This window comes from Siniperca chuatsi, linkage group LG20 (assembly GCF_020085105.1).
Source record: "Siniperca chuatsi isolate FFG_IHB_CAS linkage group LG20, ASM2008510v1, whole genome shotgun sequence".
Taxonomy (NCBI): Eukaryota; Metazoa; Chordata; class Actinopteri; order Centrarchiformes; family Sinipercidae; genus Siniperca; species Siniperca chuatsi.
Window position 1 is genome coordinate 17,819,897 of NC_058061.1, and position 15,905 is coordinate 17,835,801.

General features: G+C 39.2%; 2 protein-coding genes across 2 annotated transcripts in view; one reads left to right on the forward strand and one right to left on the reverse strand.

Annotated features, from left to right (window-relative positions):
• desi1b (desumoylating isopeptidase 1b) lies at positions 1-5,547 on the forward strand. Its single transcript, XM_044179263.1, has 6 exons — positions 1-933; positions 1,108-1,129; positions 1,255-1,324; positions 1,504-1,613; positions 2,175-2,297; positions 3,061-5,547. The coding sequence occupies exons 1-6, from the start codon at positions 846-848 to the stop codon at positions 3,140-3,142; spliced, it is 495 nt and encodes a 164-aa protein (XP_044035198.1). The 5' UTR covers positions 1-845; the 3' UTR covers positions 3,143-5,547.
• A 3,099-nt stretch (positions 5,548-8,646) lies between these two features.
• Positions 8,647-15,905, reverse strand: part of shisa8b (shisa family member 8b) — a 35,886-nt gene continuing 28,627 nt past the window's right edge. The window contains exon 5 of the mRNA XM_044179264.1: positions 8,647-12,327. Coding sequence (XP_044035199.1) covers positions 11,786-12,327 — 542 coding nt within the window. The 3' untranslated portion in view covers positions 8,647-11,785. The remainder of the gene's footprint in view (positions 12,328-15,905) is intronic.

Consider the following 15,905-nt stretch of genomic DNA (forward strand, 5'->3'; position numbering starts at 1 on the left):
AGGCGGGATTTATTTGCAGAGAGGCTCGACTCCGGAAAAAGGGTCCCCTCTCCATGTGAAACATGGATGTATAAAGAGAACTGGATACAGCGTCGGAGGCGGGGCTCCATGCATTCATATGAAAGCTGTTCAGTGGCGCATGAAGCCAAAAAAGTTCGACTTCCCGGTATAAAATTACCCTAGAGATTCCGCGTTGTGCGGCCCCACAGGCGCAATCATTTAAGCGAGCCGGCCAACTTTCGGTTTAACCCTCCGCTAACTTGAATCGGGATAACATGAATTAATCGTGCGGCTCTTCTAGACTTTCCAAATATTATCAGTCCGAATGGATCTAATTCGCATACTGAAACGAGTCATTTTGCGGGGGTTGTGGCGCTCCAAAAACATCCACCGTTTTACAGCCGCTTCTTTCACAATGTAAGTCTATGGGGGAAAAATCTCGTGGGGCCAGTGTGCATCACGTGACAGACCCGGAAGTTGTAATGCCACCGCTTGGCCGCTATGTCAAATTGGCTTCAAAACCTAGCGCACTTCCTGGGGGCTTGGTGTGAAAGCACTTTTCTTTGACAGTCATGTTTTTGTTAACAGTTAGACAGTGACGCAGCACCAGCTGTTAGCACCCGGCAACCTCGGGCTATCACTAGGAGATTTATATTTGCTACTTTATTTATTACTTTTCATTTTAAGTAGTCTGTAGTCAGTGTTTATATCCGTAACAGCTCCACGATAAACTTTTTAAAGTTTTGTTTGGTAGCTAGCCGGCTAACTCTTGGTGGATGTGAGTCAGCTAACTTTATACTAGGTTAGCTGTAGTTGTCATTTTGAAGAAATCCCTTTGTGTCATCATGGACCAAACTGGCTCTTACCCAGTGAAACTGTACATTTACGACCTGTCCAGAGGCATGGCCCGCCAGATGAGTCCCATCATGCTAGGTGAGTTTCTGACGAGCTGGGTTACCTGTTGGTTGGCTTCACCAGAGGGTGACTCAGGCCTGAGCAATGACTTTATTTCCTGCCAACTTGATACTTGATGTCAAGATACTTGATCAATAAATAAGGTTGAAATACGTCCATGCTGATTTAGTTCATTTTTTTTAATCATCACAGGGAAACAGCTTGATGGGATATGGTGAGTGCAGCTTCTTATAAGCTTATTTTGTAGAAGTCTTTTTCTCACCAAAGATCCTGTGAACTGTGGGTAACTTCTTTAATTGGCTCGGTTTTATAGGAATAAGGTGTTTTTGTGTCTTATAGGCACACTGCTATTGTGGTCCATGGAAAGGAGTTCTTCTTTGTTGGAGAAGGCATCAACAATTGTTCACCTGTAAGAATCAGCTTCATCCTTTACTCACATGTAAAGCACATACGCTATAGCCCTTTGCCACTTTACTATTGTACAGGAAAATGCAAATACTTAGAAAGTAATGGATGCTTGGAAGAAGCATTTGTCAAAGTGTTTGGAACAAGGCATCCACTGAAGTGTGTACGTGTATTGTGTCCTAGGGTGGCACCCCCTTGGGTGAGCCTGACTCCATAGTGGACCTGGGCTCCACTGAGGTGCCTGAAGAGATCCTTATGGAGTACCTGACTTCACTGGCAGAGTCCACATACAGGTAAAGGCTCAGACTCACCACATATATTTAAATCCCAGTGGGACCATCCTGGAGTCAGGGTGGGTATGGGTCACTTTGCCACGACATGGCTTTGACTAGTAATAAACGTGTTTTAATTGCTTACTACGCCATCGTTTTGATGTAGGCTACAACTTCCTGCTTTTTTTCCCAGAAAGTCTTTCAATTTAATTTCAATAAATTATTAAATAAGGAATTTACAAGTGAAAAAAAAATAGAAATAAAACACCAATAATTGTAAGGCAAATGCATTGCTGCTCCACTAACTTTACAAAAGTATAACCTGCAGTACTGCAAGATATTATTGCCTGGTAATTATGGGTCAAAGTGAATTTTCACTTAGGCCCATAATTTTTATCTTCATTTTCTATAAGTGATGCAGTGAGGGAAAGAAGGAAGGTCTCACACTTCAGTTCTTCCTGTTATCTCGCGTCTCTATCTTGTCGCACCCGCCCTTCTCCACGCTGTCTGGCCTCTCTGCCTTTTCTCTGAATTTATGTCTTGGTCTCCTCTCTTTCTCTTTTTTGTTCTCTTGGTGCACAGAGGTGACAAGTACAACCTGTTTGAGCACAACTGCAACGTTTTCAGCAACGAGGTGGCTCAGTTCCTCACGGGCAAAAAGATCCCATCGTACATTACAGACCTTCCATCTGAAGTACTGTCCACGTGAGTTAAACCAATTTAATAAGCGTCATAAAGCTGTACCATCTGAAAACAGTTCTTGAGCACATGACATTGTGTGTTCATTTTGAGAGTTTAATAGAGTGATGTCTCCATATGACATTATTAAAGATTTATGTCAAACATCTGGCTTTATATACTGTTGTGAATCCCTCAGAGGCCCTTTCTTGGAAATAGTTTGTTTGTTTGACTCGTTGTTTTGCACCAATGTTCCAGATTTAACAGAGAGAAATCCATTTTAGAAGAGTTGGAGAAAATGTCTTCAAGATATATTAAGTTCTGAGTAGAGGCAGTGCAGCCAAGGAAATATTACATGCACCAACTAAAGTAAAAGTAATAGAGGCAAGTTGAAACAAGTAGCTATAGGAAAACAGTAAAGTGCATCGCTTCTCCCAAAATGAAACCTGAGCTGTACTGAACATCCCAGACTGATGATGTCTTGTGTGCATAGATATGATGGTGGATTTTAACTTTTGTCGGTTCCACTCATACCTCCTGGGGAGTAGCCATTGAAACAATACTGCATTGCTGTGCATCGCAACATTTCTGAAACATTCATATTACAAACAGTATTGAAGTAATATTGAAATTTTAATTGTGGCACTGTTTCTGTTTTAGTCTTAATTGAAAGACTTTTGTGCTCAATTTGTTTATTTTTCCCCTTGCCTAGCTCACATACTGTCATTTGTTTATACTTTCTTTAGGTCTTTTGATTTCAGTGTAACTGTCTGCTCTGTTTCCTTTTTAGGCCTTTTGGCCAGGCTCTCCGTCCCTTACTGGATTCTCTCGTTATAAATCCTGGAGGCAACAACATCATTGGGCAGAGATAGACAGGGCTGTGCACATTCAAGAAAGTACCTTCATTTAAGCACCATTGAAGCGGGTGAGACCATCAACCACCAGCCAGACCCTGATAACATCTCTGTCTGTGGTTGACATGCTGATTGGGCGGCCTTCTCTATTCAGTTTCAAGTTCAGTTTCTGCATATTCTGCACATCTGAGGTTGTAAAGTGTGCCAACCACTGGGGCCAGGGGACTAAAAGAGTGGATTTCTACTCTGGGTGCGATAAATCAGATGCAGCTACAAGTTTGTGTGTGTTTGTAAAGTGAGAGTACGTCACCTGGTTTAACCAAATCATGTCCTCCAGATCTGTATTTTCAGTTGTTATTTAAGAGGCTGAATTCATCCTTTCCTGCACTGAGAGGCTTTTTAAATAAACATCTTCATCCTTTACGAAGGTGCTTCATTATGACAACTTATTAGGAAGAGTGTTACAATTAGATGAAATTGATTGACATGTGCAGAAATGTATGTATTATAGAATTGGTATATCCTATCCTTGGTATATGCAGAACTATATGCACTATAACAGCAAAGCCTGACTAATCCTATCATACCTCAGCCTTATCCTGCTCTTACCAAACATTGGTCTTGTCTTCCATTCTGTCACCGTATCAACAGCTGACGGCACTTTGGGAAAAAGAGTGTAGTTTAATGCTTGTTATAAGATTCCACGTTTCTCCCCATCACTTCACATCCTTGTGGCCTTTCACACAAGCTAGATGGAATTCACAATTTTTTGCTTACCATGCACATCAGAGTTGAGACCCCATTTATTTTATCACAATTCTCATGATGTTTGAGCAAAGTTGTTCCTGAATCTGTGTTTTTAACGTGTGCTAATGGGTCTTATAAAGTCCCCAACGCTTTGCAGTCCCATAAATGTGTTTACTTTAATAACTGAATAAAAAGGAAAAAAATTAAACCCTATCTTGATCCAGATCCGCATCAAAATACAAAAGTTTTCAAAGTATTCAAAAATATTCCTAAATACCACAATGTTAAGAAATACTTAAAATCCAGATTCCGCACCTGGATCCAGATCGGTACCAAAAAGTAGCCCCTTGTTCCTTGATCCATGGCCTTATTAGATTGCATTGCATACAAACAAACATACAAGACCAAAAAGGTAACCTCCTTGGCAGAGGTAATACATTTTCTATTCAGAAACCACATTAGACCAATTTTTTCCCCAAGGAGCTGAGGGTTTTAATGTTTTTGTTGTTGTTTTTTTTTTTTTTTAAAGAAGTAGAGCTGTCAGTTTTACCACTGCACAGGTATTGGTGTGGTTAATACTTGTTGACAATTCTCCTAATCATTCTTCTTAAAATTTCATTTTCTGTTTTGATTTTTTCCCCCTGTGGTCATTAATATGACAGGACTGCACTTCAAGGACAAAGCCAGAGTAAGTAAAAGTTAAAAACATGAAAAACAGCTCTGAGTAAAACCCTTCTGCTGGCCTTTCTTTGTATTCAGTGTTTTAATATACACAGTTTGACCAAATCTAAGGGCTTATCTTTAGTGTACATGTGTATCCTCTGAGATGTTTACTTCATTCAGGGACATCTAATGACCACTGAGCATAAGATTGTGTTTTGTTTTGTTTTTAAATATACAGGACCACTCATTTGTACATCTTTCAGGTGCTTCACTTGCCTAGACTTATAATTTGGTCCATTTATAAAGACACTCTGTTAACATTATGCCTGATTGCACTGAATATTGCAGTTTTGTATAGTTTTGTATTTACATGACTAAGCCAGGTGGAGTGAATTATACATATAGCAGGTGTTATGCCAACAGCCACTTACCTGCATTACTGCGGAGCCATTAATACCTCCTTAAAGAAAAACATATTGTTGATGCCATCACTGTCTGTATTCTCAGTTTACTCTCATTTACCTTCCTGAATAGTTTCCTTGGAATTATTATTTTGAATATACTCTTTGTTAGTATTGTTTAACCTATTGCTAATATACCTACTTGATCACGCTTAAAGGGTGTCTGCAGGTTGTTAAAAAGTATTAAATTGTCTCAAATTGAATTTGACATACATGCACAAGGCCTCTAAAGTCACTTATAATTATCTTAAATTGGGACTGTATAAGGTCTTCATTTTTATTAAAAGATTTAATCTGATTTAATTTTATTTGTGCGCATATGTGACTAACTCTGTCAGGAAAAGGTTTGTTCTAGATAAACTAAACTCCCTTTATAATGACCTGTCATACTGACCTGCTGATAGATATCAGTAGAAACTTTCACACTATCTATACAAACACTGGTCTTAAACTAAAAATGGTGTTATCAGTATGACACCCTGCATGTTGTTAAATGTGTGACATTTGAAGCTTTACTCAAGTTGTGACATTAAAATATCCTTTATGTCTTAACATTTTTGTGCTGTGAACTGTTTTGCGTTGAAGAATGGCTCATCACTGTTCTCACATTTTAACAGAACAATAAATGCAAAGGAACGTATTGATGTATGTTCGGCACAGTTTTTTTTTTTATAGGATTAGGAGCAACCTGCCTTTAAAATTGGAAGATTTAAGATTTCAGGAGACCTACTACAAATACTTTTGGTTCATGTTGTATCAAGAACAGCCACAGGATGACACTACAGGCTCTGCCATAATACATCAAGGCAACACAACTCTTGAATGTGTTTACATTTCTAAAATTGATGGGTGATAGGTGGTTAGTGGGACATGTTTGTGATTGTGGCAGCTTCAAATCTCAACTGGGAAAATATTGCAAATGTACTGTAACTACTGTCAGATGGTCCCTGAGTGTTAAGACATTTACTTCCATCTATTCAAGTTCCTGTCCTGTTAATAGATCACTCTTAATTCTAGCAGTTTTTGGGGGGGTTATTCCCATCAGTGACACACACTATTTACTATTAACAAAGAGTTGTTGAAAAGTCATCTCAAATGGACTATCTGAAAGCCATATTGACTAATTCGCTGGTGCAAGTAACGTGATCCCACAAAGAACTGCTGGCTGCTGTCAAGTTGTCATTTCGTTTTTGGCTGCAGGGAGTTTTGTTTGTTCAATGTGTTCAGTATTTAGCTGACCTAATTAAGGTGCCTGCTGATTGGTGTGGGGAGTGTTTTGCCCAAAAAGAAACACTTCTTTGATACAAACACGAGTCAAACCAAGGCCTTATATTAATTTTACAATCTTTAATATTTCATCTTCAAAAGTGGCATCAGTTACTAAACAATCCTCTGCAAAGAACATTTCTAGAACATTTTGGATATAAATGAGTTGTTTTGTAATAAGAAGTACAGGTACATACAGTACATACTGTATATCACACCAATATACTTTGGATTTACTTGGCTATCATATTTGTATTTATACATTTATCATAGCTCTGTTCTCATATATATATATATATATATATATATATATATATATATATATATATATATATACTAAAAGGTACTCCAAGACGATAACCGGCAGAGGTTCATAGTGCCAGAGTGGGATTAATTCCCTCCTTTCACTTGGCGCAAAGTAACAATTTCTACTGCAGTTAAACAGTGAGAGCCCAGTACCCTTACACAGCTCTAACTATCACAATCTCCTCTCTGCTTGTGCAAACCAGCTTTAAACAAACTGCTGTATACAAATAAATGTTTCACTGCAAATCAAATTTATACTCAACACTACTTGTTTTTGCACAGCGTCCCATTTATCTGTCAGTATTGTGTTATCACGCAATAGGAACATTATCAGTGCCTGTTTGCTTTATAGTTGCTTTGTCCTACATTACAGTGAATTTGTGTCACTGTGTTTTGCCACGAATGTAAAAACCCACTGCAATAATGTGACATACATTACAGTAGGCCTACTTTATCATCCTTTATTGCACATTAGAAATTTGCGCAACTCAGCTAATATAGATCTCTCTATGCTTCATGTTTCATGTTTCTAAAATCATTAACATGAAATAATATATTCTGCTAAAATGTGACATCAACAGCAATTATAATAAATAATCTTAAGATTAAAATGACTTAGTTCGTACAGCCCTTATTCAAACAAAATGTATAGGAAATTCCATTAAATAAACATATTTACACAATATTCATAAATAAAGCAGAACACATTTCCGATGAGGTTTGCACTACATAAACTCTAACAAATGTGTTCAAAAAGACTGAATCATAATGTACACAAGATGTCAAACATTTATCATAAATAGATGAAAAAAGTAGTTTATTTCATCTTCAAAGAACAGAGACTTACCATTGTTTTAGGTGGAGAAAATGCATGATTTCATGCCAAGAAAAAACATTGGAAGCACTTGTTCACAGCAAAGAACTAAACTTCTGTTGCTAAACCAGCAGATCTCAACATTTTTAACTCACAACATCAAGCATTGAGAGGAAATGATGCCTGCCCAGGGTCCTTTGCTGCACTGGTAATGACAAACAGTGAGTAATTACAGACATGGTGAGCACTGGCGTCAAATTATGAGTGAATGAAAGAAGAAGAAATGTTTTCAGTGGAAGAGAGACAAGTGTTTGGTTTCTTGACTGCAGCATCAGTCATGGTGCTCTTAATGTGATTTGTTAATGCTCCATTTTCTAGAACTTGTCAAAACATGCTGTATAGAGAGTTAAAATCTGAGAAACAAAGACGGTTGCATTATGTTTGGTTATGTTTGTTAGTGAATGAGAGAAATGGGCTCAGCCTGCAGCAAGATGCTCATAAAACATCACCTGGAGATCTGTCTTTGATCTTTCAATTTTGTTGCATTTTTGGTATTTGGTTTGTCTATAGTCACGCCACTCAATTACTGGGATTCTCTTGGTGCAAAGTTATAGATTTTGGCAGTGGGAGGGAAAACTGATCTTATTCCATTGTCAAAACTCATATTTTCAGATTTTTCTCTGTCTGTGTAGTTATCTGGTGCCACCTAATGGCATTGTTCAAATATACAATTCAAAATACTTGTGGGATTCTGTCCATTTAGTCTGTACTTTCAAAAAGAATGTACTTTATAGTATATGCTTTTACCTGCAGCAGCTTTCCCTGGTTGTCGAGTCCTTATATAGCTGACAGTATGACACAAAAAAGAACAAAATGGGATTTACCCACAGGAGCCAAACTGAAGAAGAGGTTTAGTAGGTATGTAGTTAAAAGTAGGTTTACGTCTACATGTAAATGTCTAGTGTAATATGAAAGTGGTCACTTATAGTGATGAATCCTACAGAGAATTATCACCCAACTCTGCAGTTCCCCTCAACTCTATGGAGCATTTTAGCATCTTTCAGCTCATTGTTTTAGTTTTCCAACCAGCAACTTTACTGTTTGGTTCACTCTCACCGCTCTCATAGCGTCATTTTCGGCTGCAGCAGGCAGCTGTTTTCAGTGGAAAAAGCTCTAAAAGCCCACTGTACACCACCTGCTCAGCACCAAAAGCAGAAAGACAAAGTTAGCCACCAGCTAGTAAACGTAGTGGAGCATTTAGCAGCTAAAGAGCTGCATGATAGTTCCCTCAGGAGTTAGCAGAGACCAAACCAGAGCTAAAGGAAAGTGAATATTGGATTTGCACCACATGGGCAGAAACATTATTCCAAATTAATGATAATGTTGCTATGTATCTGCTAGATGTGTAAATAGGAAACTGTTTGCTATCATGTTTGCCACCATGCCAACTTAAAAGGTGATAATATGTCAGTGTTGTTCACAGCCTGTTTCTGCTGCCCCCAAGTGGCCAAAAAAAAAAAAATCAACAAATGCAGGCTTAAAAAGGTGTTGAGATCATTTTGCCAGATTTACTCGATAACACGTCCTGCATCTGGGAAGATATTAACCTAATCATGTTCTCTTTTGTTGCCTTGAGGATCATGGTTGCTTACAGATGTTACAGTTCCTTAATGTACAGTATGATATAAAAGGATTTGAGGAAGGTTTAGCCTGCAGCTCAGACAGACATTTGAAATTTAGTTTGACATCTCAGACCCATTATTTCCTGCATAACTGTGACTGTACAGGACTGTGAAGTCTAAGCTAGCACCTGTATGTGTGTATGTGTGTGTGTGTGTTAGAGAGAGATGCTAAAACAGTTTACTAAATGTTGGTGAGTCCAGCTCTTCTGGACCAACTTTTATATGTTTGCTTGACTTCAAACTTTGACCAAATAAAAGGTTTAGCATCATAAAATCATCTCTGCTCTTTCGGCACAGATATTATCACAGAACCTTACAGAAGTGTTTCTGGACACATGTGCAATCATCGTTAACAGTTCACTTCATCGTACAGTTCCTGAGGGTGTTGCAGCCATAATCTTTCACCAACAAGTACGGTGGATGCGTTGCATTAACTTCATAGCTGCAGCAGCAGCTCTGCACAATGTCCTTTGCTGTCCAGGCTTCAGAGACAAGATGAGAAATTTGCAATACTCCAGGCCTGAAAATGCCTTAGTGAATTCCCCCTGCAATGGCGCCTGGGGGTTGGAAATTACACAAAGGCATCCACACACATCCCCACACTCTTGAGTTATGACCCAGACAGTTCAGTAGTGAGAGACCCAGATCCACAGTGACTCCTTCCCTTTCCTTCCCCCGAGGAAGGAAAACACACAGCCATGTATGTTTGTTTTTCTATTTTTCTCTTCTCTCTCCTCCCTTTCTCTTCTTTTCTAAAGAGTCCCAGCCTGTGGCTCTTACTCTGTCCCTCTCTTTCCTCCTGTCCCTCTCTTTGGTTGGGATAGAGGTTGATGGGAGCTGACATGATGGTGGCATTGTCCTCACTGTTGAGTTAATGTGACCCCGGGGATGCTGTCCCTGTATGCTTGGCCCGATGGCACAGAATGCAAAGCGCTTCGTTGTGGAAAGAGGGTGGGAGAGGCCAAAAGGGGGTGAGAAAGAAATGAGGAGAAAACAGCTGTGCATGGAGGTAGACTGAGAGATGCAAAATAGTAGCGGCGTTTTTACAAGAAGAACAGGAACTTATCAAAGAACTGCACAAAAAGGCATCTACGGGGCCTGAAAATGACCTGAACTGTGTTACCTTGAGATGATTTATGACTACATTGTAACTAAATGGTATGTTATGTAGATTACAATGAGAAATGTCCAGCATATCAAAAACAAATCAAAATGTTAATGCCTCGAATTTAGATATACTCATGTTTTGAAATGTAACAAAATGTTAAATCAACTGGTAGTTAGCTCCAACTGGGGTATCATTTGAAATCCTTATGCTCCATTAATGCATAAAATATGTTGGATTTTAACAGCCCCAAACCACAAACTGGTCATAGCAAGGTCATTTAACAAATTTAAAAACATATTTGGCCTGGTGCTGTGGTTTTTGGCTTCCAAATCAGACTGTATGCTGTTTGGGAGCAAAAACAAACCACTGACTGGAGTTATGAAGGACTTCCAAACTTCTCAACCACCAACATGTTTGTGCCAAAAAGCAAATGATAAAAAGCTAATTATTCCAGTATTTATTATAGGGATATATTACCCTTTTTTTAACGTAATGTGCATTTAGAAGGACATATGTTTTATTGATGTGTTGCCGTTCCTACTGGTTGTCAATAAAGGTAAAAGATTTTTAGTGGACCTCCAAATTTAAGTGAATGGTTCATGAGGTCTGACTCCTGTAGGTGAACCACATAAATGGATCTTAAAGGTTATAACCCACATTTACATCAACTGCAGCAAATGGGAATAACTGCATGTTTTGACCAAATGTCTCCTTGAATTGTCAATGTCAGAAAGTGTGGGCTCTGGCTGCAGTTTTTGTCAGCTCCAGGCTCATTGTGTAGTGTTTTTAACAACCCAACCTGACCGTGAGCCAGCTTGTTATTGTTATACATGACCTAATGAACTAAACTTAACTGGAGTTACTTGGCTATCACTTTTCCTTCCTGCCAAATCTGAGAGGGAACCAAAGTGTAAAACCTTACCACAGAAAAAAATCAAGCTTGCTCCCTGCTGGTCGTGTCTAGATGATAACCCTGGATTTGCGAAACTCTTGCGAGATTTGTACGCGTTGTTTCTTCATTGTGCGCTTTCCTAAACCTAACAAAGTAGTTTTATTGCCTAAACCTAAATCTCGCGAGAGTTTCCGCAAATCCAGGGTTACCATCCAGACACGACCCTCCCTGCTCTAAGAGCTGGTGCAAGTAAGATTTTTGTTGTTCTGTCCTCTCATCCCTATTCCTATAAGGCCTGTACAACCACAATGAAACCACAGTGTAGCGCCGAATCTGTAGTGGTTGTGAATCTGTGAAGGCTGTGTGACCTATAGGAGCCTGCAAGTGATTTTGAGCAACCTTGGAAGATTTCCTTTCAGGTAGAGTCTATATACTTTATATGATCAATGTACAAGACTCTTGCTGGAGTCCAATAATAACCTTTACCAGCTGAGTCCATTGTCTGTAAGAATGGTGGTTCTGCTACGCTGTTTTTCTCCTGAATCTCACTGTTTCCACTTATCAAAACATTTCTTTTCATCTCGTAAGTCTGAATGAGTCTCCCCGTTTACTATCCCTCACCTGTTGGGCCAACTGTCCCAAACTCTGGCATTTAGCAAACACCAAAGCTTTTTCTTAGTATGTTTAACATTGCAGCAGGTCGCTCTCTGAGGCCTTGGTGATCAGACGGTCACCTCAGTCGTACTGTGGGTAGAGTAGCTCTTCTGCCTGGTGTGGTGGTAGTAGGAGGGTTGAGATGGGTGCTGCCCCTGTACATGCTGTCCCTGCCCTGCCCCCCCTCCAGCTCCTCCATACATCCCTCCATAGGGCTGGCTAAAGAGATCTGGCATGTTCTCTATGCTCTGCTGCCTCCGGGTTGAGTAGCCATGTCTCCGGGTGGAGCTGTGTATGGAGGAGGATTGCCCCGGGACAGAGGTTTGCCTGTGGACATGGCGGCCAGTCGGCTCCCACTCTTTGAAAGCCGAGCTGGAGAGCAGCGGGTGCGTGGTGGTTTTGGGGAGGCGCGAGTGCTCCAAGTGGCTGGAGGGGATGGAGATGGAGAGGGGGGCGTGGAGGTCGTGGTGCGCTGACACAGGCTGGTGGATGTATGACTTCTCTTTGGGCTGGACAGGCACAGGCTGGAAGGCAGGAGGTGCCACAGGCTGGTACTGGGAGAAGTCCATGAGTGGGAAGCTCTTGTAGTAGCTACTAGATGCACTGTGTGCTGTAAAGAGAAGGGGTGAGTGGAGACAGCATGTGAGAAAAAGTCTCTTTCTATACTATCTATACAGAGCATTCATCAATAGTCTATACGATCATTTCGGTTTATTACATCTTTGGTCTTTTGGTTGTTTCGGACATCATTTCTATGTCAGTTAATTGCGGAAATCTCTTAATATGGCGACACTGCTAAAAAGAAGTTATATGGGGCAAGAAACATGAGCAGGTTTGCCTGGTTAGCCAAACTCATTTGGAAGAAATGAATGTGAATGGTACAATTATTACCTAAACTGTCAGTTGTAAACATCCATTAGAGTTTACAAACCAACTTCCTGGTTCAACTTTGACATACCATACTAACTGTAGTTGTGATGAATGATTTGGACAATCTGGCAAAAATTGCAACATTGTTGCCATGTTCCCAAATCTCTGCAATTACTTGAATACAAGCTATCATAACTGATAAAACTGAAGTTGGAATTAACGGGAATACTCCTTTAATTTACTGTAGTATGCTCTGTTTGTAACCTTTAACAATTAGGCCAGTAAAGCCAACACATGCTATATTTGGCCTCTTTAAACTTGTTTACACTTTAGAGTCATTTTCAATTTGTCACAGTCTAATGCAATTCTGAGTCACATGCAGAAGTAGCCTAAAATGAACTGTCAATGTGCAAACACAGAGTCTGTCATTGTAGGAACACTGATGATTGAATCACACTTAATCCATGATGCATTTATGTTAGGACCTCCCGGCTCCAACCTGTCAGCAATGTCATCTTCTTTTGCTCTTCAAAGTATTTTAGAAACTTTTAAATGGAGACCATGCAACAAACTTGAATTCATAAGTGGTAAAACTCACTCTTGCTCTCTACTTACACTATGTTTTAGCATTTACTATTATACCATGTCACTTTTGTTGCTATTTAGCTAAAGTTATGTTTCTTGCTGTAAATGCTTAGTGATAAGAACACTAAAACAGTTCACCTTATGATCAAGTGAACTGAGAGACAAGTTAGGATGGAAAACCAGAGGGACAGCAAGGAGTAAGTGGAGGTTGAGTAGGAAGAGGTGAAAATGTGTAGGAAGACACCTAAAAGGATAGGATGCAACAATGTGAAAGTATAGAAAACAAGTTGAGAGCCAAACTTATGAAAAAGTACAAAATCAGTGCCTAATGGGAAGGGTCAGTGTGAGGCATTAGACGCAAAAAAATTATTAAAATTTTTCTCCCATTACAAATAAATTGGACTTTCTTGTCCAGAAAATGTGAAATTCAGAAAAATAATGACTTTAAATGAGTGGAAAGATAACATAAAGAGAGAATCAGAAGAAGGCCAAGGATGGTCAGGATGAGAGGGAGGGTTTGAAGAAGATCAAAGAGGAAAGCTGGTGATTTCAGTATTTCCAATTGGTGTATGCCCTTAAGGTAAATACTGGCGGTATTCCTGTTTTGCTGGGATTTGAGAGGGCAGAAGAAGGAGAGAGTGATGAGGAGGGAGAAACTGAGGAGTGCAATGGAGATGATGGAGGTAATGGTATGTGTGTCAGGATGTGGGGACATACTGTAGCAAAAAAGGTTTATAAATACCCTCGCCCTGAGTCCAGAGTGTGTGTGTGTGTGTGTGTGTGTGTGTGTGTGTGTGTGTGTGTGTGTGTCATGGGCTAGCATGAATGTCACAGAGAATTATTTAAATAAACTAAAAACTGAGGTCATCGCCGCTAGCATCCTAGCTACATGAACAGTAACCTTGTCTCTGTGTGTGTTTTCATCATTTTTGTCCTAAAGTCTGAGTCCCCTAACAACAGCTGTTTGTTTTCATCTTGTTTCAAACACTGTTTTTTACCCAGTTGATTTTACTAAAACTGATACAAATATGAAACTGAACATTTTATCTGATTGTCCATTTTGGAGACCATTCGGTAAGGTTAGATAAGGACTTCTTACAGTTTCTGTTTCTTACATTTTGGAGGGTCATGTTTTTTTAATGGCCTAGAGCTAAAGTGTAGGAAATTGATTAAACGGTGTGTTTATCTCATAGACTGAATATAATATTATAGTTATATAAATTATTATTATATTATATACAGTCTATGGTTTACACTTCAGCAACCCCAAATAAACTTGTTACCTGAGATAGTGTTATGCTTGCAATGTCACATTTGTTCATTAGTCCTCATCATCATAGCCTTTTCTTTTGTAAAAAAGAAACATATTTTTGAAAGTATGCACAATAAAGTATAAATTTAACCTCTGTTTCTTTTCCCAAGTATGTTTTTCTATAGTAAGGGTTATATAGGGTTATATTAGAATGATATAACCATCTGATCTTAGTTTTTCCTCATTATTACTGTACTATAAATCTATATAACATAATTAAGCATGTATGTAGCAATATGCATATATTTAAGACCCTTTAACTGGGCTCTGAAGTTACCGGAAGCATTAAAAAGTCACCCGGAGATGGCGTTTACGACCAGCTTATGAAGGTAACATCAATTAGCTAGCAAGCTAAACATCTGCTAGTTGTCATTTCTGAGAAAAGCTGACAGCTTCAGCTGACAATATCGACAGTCTGTAATTGAGTTCCCATTGTTTCAAAAAGTACCATGAGTTTTGTGTGGTAAATGTGACACTGTTATCATATACGTGCCATGCTAGATTGGGATGGCGTAGCAGCAGTAATTAAGGGCCTAACTAATGGTCATTTACTTCTTTTAGTGCCCTTGACCAAGGAGCCTTACCTCAGAAGCTAAAGCTCTCCATCTGTAGAAGCCGTTGCTCTTACTGGGCATCTGCCAAGTGCAAATCTACTGTATGTACAGTGTGTAAAAAGGGCTGTTGCATGAAAATGACACTGCTCAGTCAACCTTGCATGGACAATAAAGGTTAAAAAAATGTACCTTGACAAGCAGTGATTTGCCTTTGGCCCACTGGTAGAGGATTGTTTTGTTCTAATGGGATACCTGGGGTTGAATGTAGTTTTGTACACTATAACACCTACGACAATTCAAGGACAACAACGTGCGTGTGACCTTTCCCGACATGAAACAGTCTGCACAGTCACCTGGTAAAAACCCTACAGCCTCTTTTCCAGGCTGTAGCAGCTGCATCTACATCCCAAATCTCTTACGAAACCACATCCGGAGGCATCATAAAAGTGCAGCGAAAATCTGTACAAGTAATGACCAAAAGCATCTTATAAAAAGTGAAAATTATTATATACAGGAAAGTTGTGCATAAAGAAAATAATCTGACAGGATAGATTTGTGTCCATTCGTGATACTGTAAACTATCTTTTTAGCCTTGGGCTATATCCCAGTTCACATGCAGTAGTGAGTAGTAAATTGGGATTTTGGACAATCATGAATCATCGTTATTTTGTGCCATCACTGATTGTGACAATAACTGATGTAGTGCTGCATAATGTAATTGACACATCCATTAAATGTGAAGCTTAGCATTGTTTTCATTCCATTGTGGAAATTCTTGAAGGCACTACATAAAGTTTACACTTAAAATTTGGACACTTTAATAAATTAAATATAGTTAATATCGGTAGCAAATAGAGATTAAAAAAC